The 15,227-nt window shown below is 43.0% G+C and overlaps 1 protein-coding gene across 1 annotated transcript in view; it reads left to right on the top strand.

Moving 5' to 3' along the window:
* LOC136863584 (spondin-2) overlaps positions 1-14,646 on the top strand; it is a 278,873-nt gene extending 264,227 nt beyond the window's left edge. Inside the window, exon 6 of the mRNA XM_067139964.2 lies at positions 7,522-14,646. Coding sequence (XP_066996065.1) covers positions 7,522-7,718 — 197 coding nt within the window. The 3' untranslated portion in view covers positions 7,719-14,646. The remainder of the gene's footprint in view (positions 1-7,521) is intronic.
* The last annotated feature ends 581 nt before the right edge of the window (positions 14,647-15,227 follow it).

The raw sequence follows: 15,227 nt of genomic DNA, 5'->3' as shown, positions 1-15,227 counted from the left end.
CGGCCTCTCACAGCTGGGTTCCGTGGTTCAAATCCCGATCACTCCATGTGATATTCGTGCTGGATAAATCGGATGCGGGACAGGTTTTTCTCCGGATACTCCGGTTTTCCCTGTCATCATTCATTCCAGCAACACTGTCCAATATTTAATTTCATTTGTCATTCATCGCTCATTGCCCCAGAGGAGTGCTTGGGCAGCCGGCACAATTCCTATTGTCGCCGCTAGATGCGGCTTTATTCATTCCATTCCTGACCCTGTTGAATGACTGGAAACAGGCTGTAGATTTTCGATGTACTTATTCTGATCATAAACCGATCATTTTTAATCTTTCCTGGGTTCGATTTCAACAGCCATCTTTTCCTTCGGAGAACATTCTTAGATTGCAGTAGACTCTCCTGGCATATAAATAAAAATCTAAACACATTTGAAATAAACGACAGGAATGAGATTGACCGTCAAATTATTCGCCTCTATAACAAGGTCAATAATGCACGGAAGTATGTCATTCATATCGCCAGAAATCCCGCACACTTGCCTACGCGCGACAATGGTGCTGGTCATATTGTCAACAATGACAATGGTAGCAGATGTAATTTACCGCCAAGTAGCGGTCTTGCATCTTGCTGTGGGGTCCAGAACATCTAATAATAATAATAATAATAATAATAATAATAATAATAATAATGTTCTGGACCGTCATCAAATTGTGCGGACCGCGGTGGAAACGGGTCCTGGCCTGGTAATGACTACGAATACAGTCAAGCCGCGGGTTCAGTACCGCCAAGGCACCCAAGACGACACCAAGCCGGATCTCCTTCAGGATTTGATCAGTACTAAAAATGCTTATAGAAAAAGATGGCAAAGATTTAGGGACCAAGCTGACCGCGTGGAATACCTGGACCTACCTCGGGAAGTACGAAACTGATTGCTTGAAAGAAAGATTGAAAAATGTGAGGAACTTTGCCGTAATCTCCCAGAAAACGAGTCAGATCGCGAATTTTGGCGGATTATATATAAAATGTTATGCATTTAATTATAAATTTCAGTATAATAACGTAGCGAAGCACGGGTATCTTGCTAGTACTTAAATAAAAATGTTAATATTAAATGCAGAGCTGCAAGGTTAGTAGAACTATCCGCTCTTAAGCCGAAGCCTACCATGCTTGGTGTGCAAGATGACAGTGGTCCACACAATGCTGAAATGGCATAAATTCCAAAGGGTTGCGAATTTGTAGCTAGGGCCATATTAATATTGTAGCGAGTTGGCGGGGCAGTAGGATCAATTAACACTAGACTGGTAGCTTCAATACTAAGATTTATTGGCTATGTGCTAAACTACACAAGGCTACACACAACTTTTGCTCATAACACACACTTACACAGTTCGCGCAATCTCTCTCCCTTAGTTTCTCATGTTCTCACGCTACACAGTTTTACACCCACACACAAGGTCCCATGTCGCACGGCTACATGTTCTCTCCTTCGCCGACAGTCTGCACTGTAGCACACTAGTCCGATAATCATGGCACTTCACATACTTCACTACACTGGCAGTCGCTCACGACTGAACCACACCAACTTCTCACTCAGTTTAACTCTCCCTCCTGCAGGCAGGTTGTTCCTCTTATATACCTGCACTGGACCTTCTAGAATCGTCCAAATGCTCGATGGATCCAGGAACATCGCGAGATGGAAGACTCCAGATTAATCGTGGAGTCATTTCCATACTCCTCTGCTACGGGACCGTGAGCGGAAGCGAGTGGGGCTAGCCTAGCACTTAAGCGCTGCTTGTGATTGGCGCGGTTGAAGCATAAGGGGCGGGCCTATACGGTGCCGGGCCGGGCTGGGCCGGGCCCATAGCCAGTTGGCATGGCGGACGCTATAACCATTACACTGCCCCATCCTCAAGGCTGCTCATCCCGAGCTGCTCCACGATACGGTGCCAAGCGATCCAGGTGAACCACCACCATCTTCCCTCAGGGAGGCCGCCGGATCAGGTAGACGACGTCGCTGATCCTGGTGACGATTGTATATGGGCCTTCCCATTGTGGCTGCAGTTTCGGTGACTTCCCTTTCGTCCGCACAGGATGGTACAGCCACACTCTGTCATCTTCCTGGAAACCCCAGAGTTTGCGAGCATGTCGTAGCGGCTTTCATCCGGTCGCTGGCTATCCTTAGATGATGTCGGGCATAATCGTGGATGTCGTTGAGCCGATCCACCAACTCCCATGCATAGTCTTTCGCTGGTTGCTGCTGGTCTGGTGCAGACCCGAACATTAGATCGCATGGCAGGCGGAGCTCTCTTCCGAAGACCATGTTGGCAGGTGTCATGCCCGTCGCCTCATGGGCGGACGCTCGATAGGCCATCAAGAAGAAGGGGACCCTCTCGTCTCAGTCCTTCTGGTGTGCCGAAACCACTTTCCTGAGGTGCTCCTCAACGGTTTTCACAAAACGCTCCACCATACCATCTGACTGAGGGTGGAGAGGCGTCGTACGTGTCTTACGCACTCCTAAGCATTACAGAACCTCTTCCATTAGCCTGGACTCAAAGTTTCTGCCTTGGTCGCTATGAAGTTCCTTCGGGACACCGAATCGACAGAAGAAGTTCTTGACCAAGATGTCGGCCACTGTCGATGCCTCTTGGTTCGGGATGGCGTATAACTCCGGCCACTTTGTGAAGTAGTCCATAGCCAGGAGGAGGTAATGGTTCCCGGTGTCAGATTCGGGGAATGGTCCAGCGACATCAATGGCGATCCTCTCGAATGGTGCTCCAACGTTGTACTGCATCATTAGGTCCCTACTCCTGGTACATGGGCCCCGGCTCACCATGCAGGTGTCACACAGCTGGCACATCCTCTCAACATTGTTCCTCAAGTGCACCCAGTAGTAACACTGTCAGGCACGATCTAGTGTCTTATTCACTCCCAAGTGGCCGGCAGTAGCGCCCGCATGCAACTCAGTCAGCACCTCTTTTCTCATGCTCCTGGGGATTATCAGCTGTGCAATGTGCTTCTTTCCATCGGTTGATTCCCACGTGCGGGTAAGTACCCCATCACTAACCATGAGGGACAACCACTGGGCCCAGTACGCCTTATAGGTTGGACTGCGTTCAGCGATGTCTTTCCATTCCGGCCTCTGCCCCGACTTTACTTCTCGTAAGATCAGCCTGATGTGTCGTCGTCCTTCAGCTGCTCCCTCCTGAGGGCGTCTTGATCCCATCCTTCAGTGGCAGTGGCCCTCACGGCCTGGACGTCTACGATGCCTGCCTGTCTCTCCACATTCTGGCATTGTGTACAGTTCGCAGGGCATGGTCTTCTCGATAGAGTGTCGGCGTTGCAGTGCTTCCTTCCTTGTCGGTGCTCGGTGGTGAAGTCGTACTCGTGAAGACGTTGCACCCAGCGAGCTGTCTGTCCTTCCGAGTTTCTGAAGCTTAGGAGCCAGGTCAATGCAGAGTGGTCGGTGCGCAGGCGGAAAGGCTGCCCATACAGATACTTGTGGAAGTGCTCCAAGGTCTTCACGATGGCCAGCAATTTCCGACGCGTTACACAGTAATTTCTCTCAGCTTTTGACAACGTCTTGCTGAAATAGGCGATCACCTTCTCATGGCCGTCTTGCACTTGTGACAGTACCCCACCAATTCCCATGTCGCTGGTGTCTGTATCGACGATGAACTTCTCCCCAGGCTTGGGGTATCCGAGGATGGGTGCAGTACACAGCGACTCCTTCAGCTTCCGGAAGGCAGCCTCCGCCTCGCTTGACCATTGGAAAGATCTCCTCTCCTCGGTGAGCCATGTAAGAGGCTTTGAGATGTCTGCGTAGCCAGCTATAAATCTGCGGTAATATGTGCAAAGGCCGAGAAAACTCCTTAGTTCTCGCTTGTCCTTCGGCACTGGCCAGTCCCTGACAGCTTATAACTTCTCCGGATCCGTGGCTACTTCCTCCGATGACACGATGTGGCCCAGGTAGCGGACCTCCTACTGGAACAGCTGGCATTTTCCGAGACTTAGCTTTAGGTGAGCCCCACGTAGCCTCTCGAACACTTTCCGCAGGTTCTCCACGTGCTCTTTGAACGTGTGTCCCACCATAATTATGTCGTCCAGGTATACGAGGCAAGTGTCGTGAGTTAGCCCTCTCAGCACAGCCTCCATCAGTCGCTCGAAAGTTGCCGGCGCGTTGCAGAGGCCGAAGGGCATCACGGTGAACTGGTAGAGTCCTTGGCCGGTTGAGAATGCCGTCTTCTCCTTGTCTTCCGGATGGAGCGCTACTTGCCAGTACCCAGACTTCAGGTCCAAAGTCGAAAACCACTGGGCTTCAGATAACGTGTCCAGGGTATCATCTATCCGAGGTAACGGGAAACACTCCTTCTTCGTGACGTCGTTCAACTTCCGGTAAAAGACACAGAAACGGAGTTCATCGTTCTTCTTCTTCACCAGGACGACTAGCGATGACCACGGGCTGTTCGACTCTTCGATGACTCCCCGCTGCTTCATGTCATATAGCATCTGGTCGATTTCTACCTTGTTCGCCAGGGGTACCCTACGAGGTGGCTGACAGATTGGAGCGGTGTTAATGCGATGGTACACTCTATCCGTCTTTCCGTAGTCGCCTCCGACAATGAAGATGTCCTGAAACTCATGGATTAGTTCCTTAACCTCCCTGAGCTGTCTCGCCTCAAAATGTTTCCGGGTGTCGGATATAATCTTCCGGAGCTTATCCAATCCTTCACCTGCTTCCAAGGTCTGTGCGTCTTCGTCGTCCACTGGCACGACGCACGTGACTGGTTCACAAGTCCCAAGCTCGGTCCCGCTAGGTACCCTCTGCTCCCGCGACGTCGAATTCAATATTCGTACCGGCATGCAGCTTCGTGCCGGAACGAGCGTCCTGGCCAGGTAGAGTTCTTGATCGGTGGTTGGCAAAACGGGTTCCACGAGCACGCTGTCCCCTTGTATGGGTTCCTCTAACCGTGCCGTAACGATCACCTCACTGTTGGCCGGTATCACTTCTTCGCTGGCCAACGTTAACCGCGCTACTCGAGGTTGCGTACCTGGGCGTCGCAGCATTACCTCTTGTTTGCCGAGCTACAATACACGTCGTCCCACGTCGACAGTCGCCTCATATGCCCGTAGCGTGTCTAGGCCCAGCATGACCTAATCCGTGATGGCGGCGACGAAGGCCCAGACTCGTAGGCATCGTTTTCCCAGCGTCAGTTGAAGTAGCGCCTCCTTCAAGATGGGGATGGTGTGTCCTGAGGCTGTTCGCAGCAGGAGAGGGCGGTGGGGTTCCCTCTCTGGCTGTCCCTCAGCGATATCCGGCCTGGCGATGGTCAATACCACCCCCGTGTCTATCGTAACTCGGCACGGCCTGTCTCCGAGCCACCCATCGGCGATCAAGCTGTCGTCGCTCCGTTCGGTGACCACGTTTAGCGTGAAACGAGGGGACGGTAGTGACGGTGCCGACGAGCCCCTCTCCTTGTCGGCCCTTACTCGTTTCCCTGATCAGGGGCTGCCTCCATACGGTAGTTCCTCCGCAGGTGGCCATGCTCGCCGCAATTCCAACAGGTGATCTCGTTGGTGCATCGGCGTGCGTCATTCCCCTGTAACGCGCGGGTCTCCAGCGCGTCCTCGCTTCTCACGGCTCGTATTCTTGGTGACGGTGCCACTGTTCCCTTCACTGCCTCCACCCTCAGGGTTAATGTCAAGGCCTCTCTGAGGTCATGCTCCCCGCTGAGCATCAGCTTTTGACGGATCTCAGCGTCGCGGAGCCCATCAGTGAATGTATAGGCTGCCTCCCGCTGAATGGTGTCCTGAGTCAGCCCATCCAGAGCCTTGTGGGCTAGCTGCTCCACATCTTGCGCGAATTCTTGCAGCGTCTCATTAGCGCGCTGGGTCCTCTTCCTCAGCTGGACTCGGTAGGTGGCTGCCAGCTGGTGGTTACCGTATCGGCTGTCGAGTGCTCTAACAATCTCGTCGTAAGTGGCACCCAGCTGAAGGCTGTGTAGTACTTCTGCTGCTGGTCCTTGCAGTCCGGCGATTAGGTACACGGCCATTTCCTCCGATGTCCAACCGTTGTGCCCACACACGGTCTCGAATTGGGCCCAGAAGGTCCACCAAGATGTTGTCCCGTCGAAGCGCGGTGGTTTTACTTTTCCGGCGCTGGAGCTGCTGTCGCTGCAGGTGGCCCTAGCACGAGACTCCATGGCTGTCACTCTCGTACGCAGGGCACTTACTTCTTCTTTCAGGTCTCTAACCCCTGACTCCACAACCTGCGGTATTTCTTTGATCTCTTTTTCAACTAGTTCCTGTACGTCCTGCATAATGTCACTCTTTAATTTTCTTTCGAGAGAGCGCATTTCCTGTTCTAATTTTCCTTGTCCACCCTTAAGTTCATTTAATTCCAGTTTCAGTTCACTCTTTATTTCGTCCTGTTTGGATGAGAGTTCAGTGAACTTATTGAGGAGAGCCTGAAACTGTTCGCTATCCATTTTATGATTCACTAGAAATTCTTAGTTACGAAATTACTGCTACCAGTCGATCCCGATTCTGACACCAGTTGTAGCAAGTTGGCGGGGTAGTAGGATCAGTTAACACTAGACTGGTAGCTTCAATACTAAGATTTATTAGCAACGTGCTAAACTACACAAGGCTACCCACAACTTTTGCTCATAACACACACTTACACAGTTCGCACGATCTCTCTCCCTTAGTTTCTCATGTTCTCACGCTACAGTTTTACACCCACACACAAGGTCCCACGTTGCATGGCTACACATTCTCTCCTTTGCCGACAGTCCGCACTGTAGCACACTAGTCCGATAATCACGGCAGTTCACATACAAGACTCCAGATTAATCGTGGAGTCATTTCCATACTCCTCTGCTACGGGACCGCGAGCGGAAGCAAGTGGGGCTAGCCTAGTACTTAAGCGCTACTTGTGATTGGCGCGGTTGAAGCGTAACAGGTGGGCCTATACGGTGCCAGGCCGGGCCCATAGCCAGTTGGCACGGCGGCCGCTATAATCATTACAATATTATTTTTAGACATAAATGATTGAACTAGAACAATGAAGCTTAGCTTTACTTTATAGGTTGATTTTTAGCAGAATTTAAGTGGATGCAAGACATTTGTATTATAAAAATAACTGTTTATAAAGTGGGAAATATGTATAGAATGTAAGTATAATCGTATGAGGATTAAACCTCCTTCTTCAGTTCCTGTTTACAGTTTTCTACTGGGTCAGGTTATGAATTAATGACCTCCATTATCGCCTGTCATTCTACCACTCTTTTCCTGCTTCCAATATTTCTTCTCTTTTCTTTTCTTTATACTCTCCTCCTCTGTATCCATCCATCTCATTCAAGGTCTCCCTTGTGGTCTCTTTCCTATTGTTTCTTCTGTAAATACTTTCTTTGGATCTCGGCCTTCTCCCATTCACATCATGTGTCTATATCATTTCATTTTGCTTGCTTCTATCACATCCGGTTGTTTGAGGGTTAACCTAGGGTGATTATATTTTCTTTGACAGGCCGTCCAGTCCCGTGTCAAGTGGGCAGTTGGAGCCCCTGGTCTGCCTGCAGTGTCTCCTGTGGGGTAGGAGAATCTTCTCGAACACGCAAGGTTGAGAGGCTTGCTCGGCGTGGAGGACGTCCCTGCCCACCACTAGAGGAAATACGTTGGTGTGGTGGCCACACTGACTGTCCCCAGAGGTTCTTTAAGTGGTGAAAAGATATGTGCTGAGGAAATTCAAGAGTACACGGAGATATGAAATATTTCCGTATTCGTTTTAAAGGCTGTTGTCATGATAATCACTGATATGTGTCTATTAAGTGTGCATTGTGCCGATCCTTTCAAAAGCTATACAGATGTTTTAAAATGTGTATATATTTTGATTAATTGAATGGAATTTTTGGTAATTTATTGCCAGATAATTTCATGTGATCTCTAGAACTCTTGTGAGTGGAATTATAACTTGCTTTCAGTTAACTGACAGCTTCATCTGTGTTATATTTAACTCTGCTCAAGGTTAGTCTTTGCTAAACTACTTAATTTTAGCCCAGAACTATAATTTCTCTAAAGAAAAGTATTATCTTCAAATTACTTTTTACATATAAGAAATAAGAAAGGTATTTTTACGTTTTGCAGTTCATAAGGTAACGCAGGGTTAATTCTCTAGTCTCTTCGTCTACATTCACAAGATTTACATAGAAAATATACTTTGTAAAATTGTTCTGGAGGGAAGAAGCTACTATGAAATGCAAGAGTTGCCTTAATGATCAGACATAAGAAGAGAGTAAAACATATCTATATGCACGAACCAATTTTGAAAGTAGAGGGCACGAACCAGTTTATCAAAATACTGACTGGACAAAGAGTTTGAAAGTTATTTCATTTGCACTATACGACGATATGTACATGTGAAGAGCTAATCGAGGAGGATGCGCACCACGTTCTCTTACAGCATTTTTGTGAAACCAGGGGCATAAAACCTGACATACTACTATGACATAGATTTCTGAGCCTGGAAAACTTGCAGATGAATTAGTCCATATTATGGACAAATTTTCCAGTACCAAATTCATTTGTACCCCTCTGAGGTTTGTTTTTAACAATCTAGAAGATTATTTCATCCATAATCATACAGAAAAATTACAATACTATATTTGTGTATAAATTAGAAAACAAGCACAGAATACATATAGGAATGTGCAAGTGATCAGATATGGCCTAACAGAAGAAACCACAAGGTTTTCTTTATTTTTGCTTCACGTTGCACCGTCACAGATAGGTCTTATGGTGACGATGGGATATTTTACTTGTACTCTTGCCGCCACAGAAAATGGGCGCCCTCTGGAAGGTATCGTTGCCCACAACATACAGGTGTGGAAATAGAACATGCAACATTGCCTTGCTGACTTACGTTGTATTTTGTTGTCCTTATAATGTGACAGGACATGGCTTGATATGTTTCTCAGTCTAGGACATGATATATTCATCCAGTGGCCAGATTAGTCATAATGTATGCTCTATATTTTGGCCGGCGGTCATGTTGTAATTTTGGAAATTGCTTCTGAACATGCAGACTCTGTCAGCCAAGACGGTAGCCATGTATGGTAAACCATGAGTTCTCTCCCTCACGTCTGGTGTCAAGAGTTTGAGTACCGGGCGAGTTGGCCATGTGGTTAGGGTCGCGCAGCTGTGAGCTTGCATCCTGGAGATAGTGGGTTCGAACCCCACTGAGGGCAGCCCTGAAGATGGTTTTCCGTGGTTTCCCATTTTCACACCAGGCAAATGCTGGGGCTGTACCTTAATTAAGACCACGGCCGCTTCCTTTGCACTCCTAGGCCTTTCCTGTCCCATCGTTGCCATAAGAGCTGTGTCGGTGCAACGTAAAGCAAAAAAAAAAAAAAATGTTTGAGTAAATAAAGTATAATGTTTGGAAGACCATTAAGTTTGCGAAGTCTATTTACCCAGTAATTTTATAACTTCAATAAAAATCGTCTTCAGGCATTGTTATTAAGGAATATTCATATATTCATATTGACAGACATAAACTAATTTTCAGTGTCACTATTTGTGGAATTGTAATTTGAAGCTGAAAAAACTTCACTAAAAGTATGAGTAAGTAAGGGCCTATGCATAAAATTGACCAACAGCTAAAAGTTTGATGCCTCTCCAGTTGCTGAGATTTAAAGGTTGTAACAGATGGTCAGCACTCAGTTGGTTTTGATGGTATAATGGAAAGTTTATGCAGGTTAGCATAAGACAAACATTCCTCTAGCCAAAACCCAGAGAGTTATTTCACTTGTAAGTGTCCAGTCAGTTAAGTGCTTGCTGCATTTAGAATAAACAAGCACAGGCTATAGATATGTGACCCTGAATTTTCTGATTAGGGAAAATTCTAAATCAAGTGTAAGTGAGACTTTTCATGTATGTTACCATACCTAATGGATAGTTGAGAAGAACGCTTGCATTCCTTCACATTGTATTCTACATAAATGTACTTAAACATCTGCATTTGTTTGAACAATGTTTGTATTTTGTTTTCCAAAACTTACTTGAAATTCTCTGATATTATATTTTTCTGAAGCAGAATATGTATTTGTATTATTTGAACATGTATACAACTATTAGTATAAGCCACTGTGATCTAATGTTCATTTATGGTATTATAATATTGTAATCACTAGAGTGGTACACAGAGTGTCTGAAAATAAGTTACAGAAAATTTATGGGCATAATGAACCCAATAGTGTAAAAGAGGATCCATCATCCATTTTTTCCTAAACCATTTGGTTAATCACCAAAGGTAACTGGTTTATATCTCTTACGTCTTGTGACGTAGTGAACTGAATTCGCAACGAAACGTTAAAGGTGAAGAGTGTAAATATTAGCATTTAAAATTCCCAAGGAAAATGCATGGGGTACGCAGAAATGATCAGAAACTCTATTAGCGAATGGAATACAGGGATGAGTGTGTGACTGAGGGGCTCACAGTATCGGCTGTTTACTTGTGCTGTGCAGATGGCAAGCAATACAGTAGAGTGTATTGCATGACTCAACACATGTAGAAGAGGGGAGTGGATAAGCGGGGTATTGGGAAGGACAAATTTAAAGCATATATGAAATAAAAATATTAATGTTCACAGTAGGGTATGTATGATACGTAAACAATTAACTGAAATCAAATACCACTAAACATATATCCTCAATGGACTAAGGACTCTAAAGTCGAGATGTAAAGGCAGGAAATCTAAATCACATAAAGGTGATGTTAGGTGTTGGTCAGAAATGTTGACCACTATTAATGCCAATCAAAACACAATAATAATGTAGAGAACTACTTTGGACATAGTTTTATTAGCCTATATCCTAGGATACTTTGTTCTAAACTTAGCCTTTAATACTTGACAATATCACAGGACGTGTTTGCAATGTTTACTTTTACTACATAACTTCAGTTACATGGGTATGTCATTTCAGTAATTATTTTGCAGTGTGGTGTATTTTGACATGCACGAAATGTACTGTGTTTACTGATATATTTCATAAAACAAATGTACTGTGCTCACCCAAAACCAGGAGGAGTTTTCAGCTTTGTACGCCAGTCAGTTCAGAATACCTTAGAGCATGATAATCAGAATAAAGATGCCGCATTATCCTGGCATGATGATCAGATGTTGCTCTGTGATATGCAAGCATTACTATTAAGTATGCATGTGAGCAATTGACACGTCAGTGTGCTCCGGTAGCGCTTTGCCCAAGGTTATCAAACAAGAGAGCTTGGCCAGTTGCACACTGCATAGGCTGACACAGAAGTTGCTCACAATATGCTAGAGATCGATTTTTGTTTCAGAACACTATGTCCTCTTACAATTTCTGTAAGTCATTTTCAGACACCCTGTTTACAGAAACACACACACACACACACACACTCTCTCTCTCTTTCTCATCACGTTCAAAGCTCAGTAAAATTTGGAATGTAATGGAAGTACCCTTTATTTATTTATTTAGTGTCCACTATTGGTCTTATTAAGCAATCAAATGGTAAAATGAATAATATTGAAGATGAAATGAAGGCAGTATTTTTTGGTGGCCAACCTATCTTTCTCAGTCTTTTAGCAAGCTGGAAAAATGATGGTTGCACACCTAATAAGAATCAGTCTTCAGTATTCATTTGGGTAGTGGAAGAGGAAGTCCAGAAATTATTTAAAATTAGAAATGAATTTTATTCATATTAACTTTAGAACAGCATACTATAATTCCTTCTCTGTGTATGCCAACATTTTAAAAATCCTGTCTCCTCACAATTTATAGGTTAAGGGTGCTCTTTTGTCTGTTTTATGATGGCACCATACTGTCCAAATACTACAAAAGTTTATCTTTTATCTTCTTACATCTCTTCAATTGGTTATTTTAGATGGTTCTCATCTCCACTAATAATTCAGGTACACAGCTATGCACTGACTATTAACTCAAGGTCCTATTTCCCTGTTACGAAGTGTATGGTATTCTTTACTCCTTCTACTGTGGCAGATTTTCAAGGTCCTTATAACTAAAATGACAACTTTGAGATGCTCTGTTGTTACACTATCAACCTTTTCTTCTTTTTTTTTTACAAGTCCACTCACATTCAAGTTTTCCACTTCATGTACTATGTACTCATGCACTTGGTCGAAAACACAGCCCTCTGACACATCAGCCTCCTGCTCTCAATCATGAACTATGTGTACGGTATTATTTATTCTTTCTACTGTGGCAGGTTGTCAAGGTCCTTATAACTAAAATGACTACTTTGAGATGCAGTTTATTTATTTATTTATTTATTTATTTATTTTATTATTTTTTTTTTTTACAAGTGCACTCACATTCAAGTTTTCCACTTCATGTAGTTTGTACTCAAGCACTTGGCTGAAAACTCAACCCTCTGACACGTCAGACTCCTGATCTCCGTCATGGCTTCTCACAGTGCAGTGCAGTGTTGTCTCCAGAGCAGCTCACTTCACAACTTAATTCATGCTGAACTCTGTGTAATCAATACCGTCTTAATCCCCACTAACTTATCTACCCATGAGAGACTGGTAACTGCCTTGCACTCCCTTAGAGCTGACTCAAAAAAATCTCGCACTTCTTTATATAGGCACGCGGAAGATTCCCGAGAAAGTATTTGTAGTTTCTGCTTCCAGATCTTTTCGGGCACCTTTCCGTTGTTGGCTACTTCCATCATCTATCGAGGAGCTTCCTTATTGTGCACCTCAACGATTTGCCAAGGGGTATTATTATACCCGTCTCTGGCCCCACCTACATTGTCACCTTCTGTCACCATTCCTTCCACCCTTGACCTTCATTGTCACATTATTCAAAATTCCAAATATGTAACTATCAACAAATTAACATTTAAATTACTGATCATTAAATATTTTATTACTTATATAAAGGATATTACATACAAGTAAATAAATGTAAAGCTTCCTTTGTTTACAAAAGAACCTGGAAATGCTGATCGCTTTATATTCCATGAAGATAAAATTAAAATTTGATTGAAGGTTTGGTATGATGACCTTTGTGACTATAAAGCTTAAAAAGTTACCTTATCTATAATACGTCATGGACTACTACTACTTCCACTACTTCCTGTCTCGTCTAGTAGCAGGGTGACTGTTACCACCATTTGATTAGCTTGTGGACTATGTCATGGTGTAGATTTATGCACTTTATGTGATTGTGTAGATTATCAGTTCATGGGTCTCTTTCCAGTGGCATTCAGGGTGTAGCCCATCTTTGCACTCGTATTGGTTTCTGCTTGTAGCATGTGTCCAAACCATGTGGGTCAGCTTTCCCAGATTTTTTGTAGATTGATTCAATGTCAACTCATTTTAAGTTTGTATTGGAAAGAAGATTAACTAATGATGCTGCCTCACCATCTGGTTTTCCCTAATTTTTTTGATCTGTATACATGCAATTTTTTTTTTCCAGACCATTCTGTATACTGGGTATCAAATCTCCCACTCCTGTCAAGTTTGATTTACACCCTATAGGCCTCGTCTCGATCAATAATTCTGAATGATGCTAATATTCAGTTGTTATCTTTAACTTTTATTACATGAGAGATTTTTCTACAACCTATGGGATTAAAGAACAGCATTAAAATTACTACATAAATTATGTTACACTTGCTCAAACATCTATCCACATAGAAAGCCCATAATTTTCATATAGATGTATATATTTAAAACCTCGATAGAACTAAGAGATATTTTAAAGGTGGAGGAAGGTAGGGTTAGATTTCATACCTGCCCCCCACTAACGGATACATCTCTGAATGTTGAGTTCTTAAAATATCCCTAGCTCTACCCAGAATTAATTTCTAAATACCAGTAGATCACCCTCAATGATAGCAGTCACCTTAAAATAATTTATTTGTTTGTATCTAATGTAATGTAATGTAATGTAATGTATGTATGTATGTATGTATGTATGTAGTGTTGCATACAGAAATTTAGAAGGCTAAAAATTATTTTACTGTATGTTTTATCATCATGTAAACAAACTATTTATTCTCTAATGGATAATTATCAGCCATGTTTGCTTCTAAAGTAAATTAATTATTATTATTGTTCCACAGGAAGAAAGACATGACAATCTAAGAAGGCCATAATTGACTGATCAAAATGTGTACAATTAATGCACCCTTATATTTCCTTTGTAAATTGGTAAGGCTAAAATCAATACAAAGCTCAACTGATATTGAGAGTGCAAAAACGTAAATTAAGGCTATTTGTTTGGGGCTTTATGTGAAATATATCTTCCATATTCTCCTGAATTAATAAATAGTAGGCAAGCGCTGTAAGTTCTAATCAGGTAATAATTACAGAAGAAGAAATCATTCAAAGCGTAATTCATTTTATTTTCAAATTAGTAATGGAGATGTGTGGTATCTAAACTCATTTTTAATGTGCAGATTGTATCAAAAATGGAGTACATTTTTATATATTCTAAAAAATTATTATTATGATTGTATGTATGTATTTTATTTAAAAAGTGTGTCTGAATTTGATAATGTGAGAATTTTGGTCTGTATGTATTGTAAACAAAGGCTACAATATGAAAATGTATATTAAGTTTAATAAAGAATTTGATTTATGAAAGATCAAAATCACTCAAACATGCAGAAATCATATAATATACTGCTCAAAAGAAGTTTTGCATATTATGGTTAGTGCACTTTTTATTTTGCTACATGTATGTATGTAAATTATACATTACAAACAGTATACTATCCCTTTTAAGAGAATTTTGAATGTAACAGGGCAATGAGGGTACAATATAGAGCAAAATTGGGGAGGTGAAGAAATTAAAAAAAACAAAACAACCAACAGATGGCATGCTTGTAAAACAAAGGCTATAACAGTTTATTCATAAACACATAGCTTATTTAATTTATAAAGAAAAAGTCAGTCCTTATTCATGATTATGAAGATGACCACTATGTTAAACTTAACTGAAAACCAAACATTAGAGCTAAAGAACAAAAATGAATCACAAACCAGTGGGGTGTATGATAGAAAAGAACCTTATAAAACCATTACAATGGATTTAAATATAATGTACTTTTTATTTTTATTATTATTGATATGCAGTACTGTTATGGTGGACATACAGAGCCATACAGATATGGCCACCAGCTTTCTACTGACAGGCCATATAAGCAAGAGAGAAGTCCGCCTCCGTAGC

Source organism: Anabrus simplex, chromosome 2, assembly GCF_040414725.1.
Source record: "Anabrus simplex isolate iqAnaSimp1 chromosome 2, ASM4041472v1, whole genome shotgun sequence".
NCBI classification, from domain to species: domain Eukaryota; kingdom Metazoa; phylum Arthropoda; class Insecta; order Orthoptera; family Tettigoniidae; genus Anabrus; species Anabrus simplex.
The sequence above is the reverse complement of the archived record's forward strand: the minus strand, read 5'-3'. Positions and strand labels throughout refer to the sequence as shown.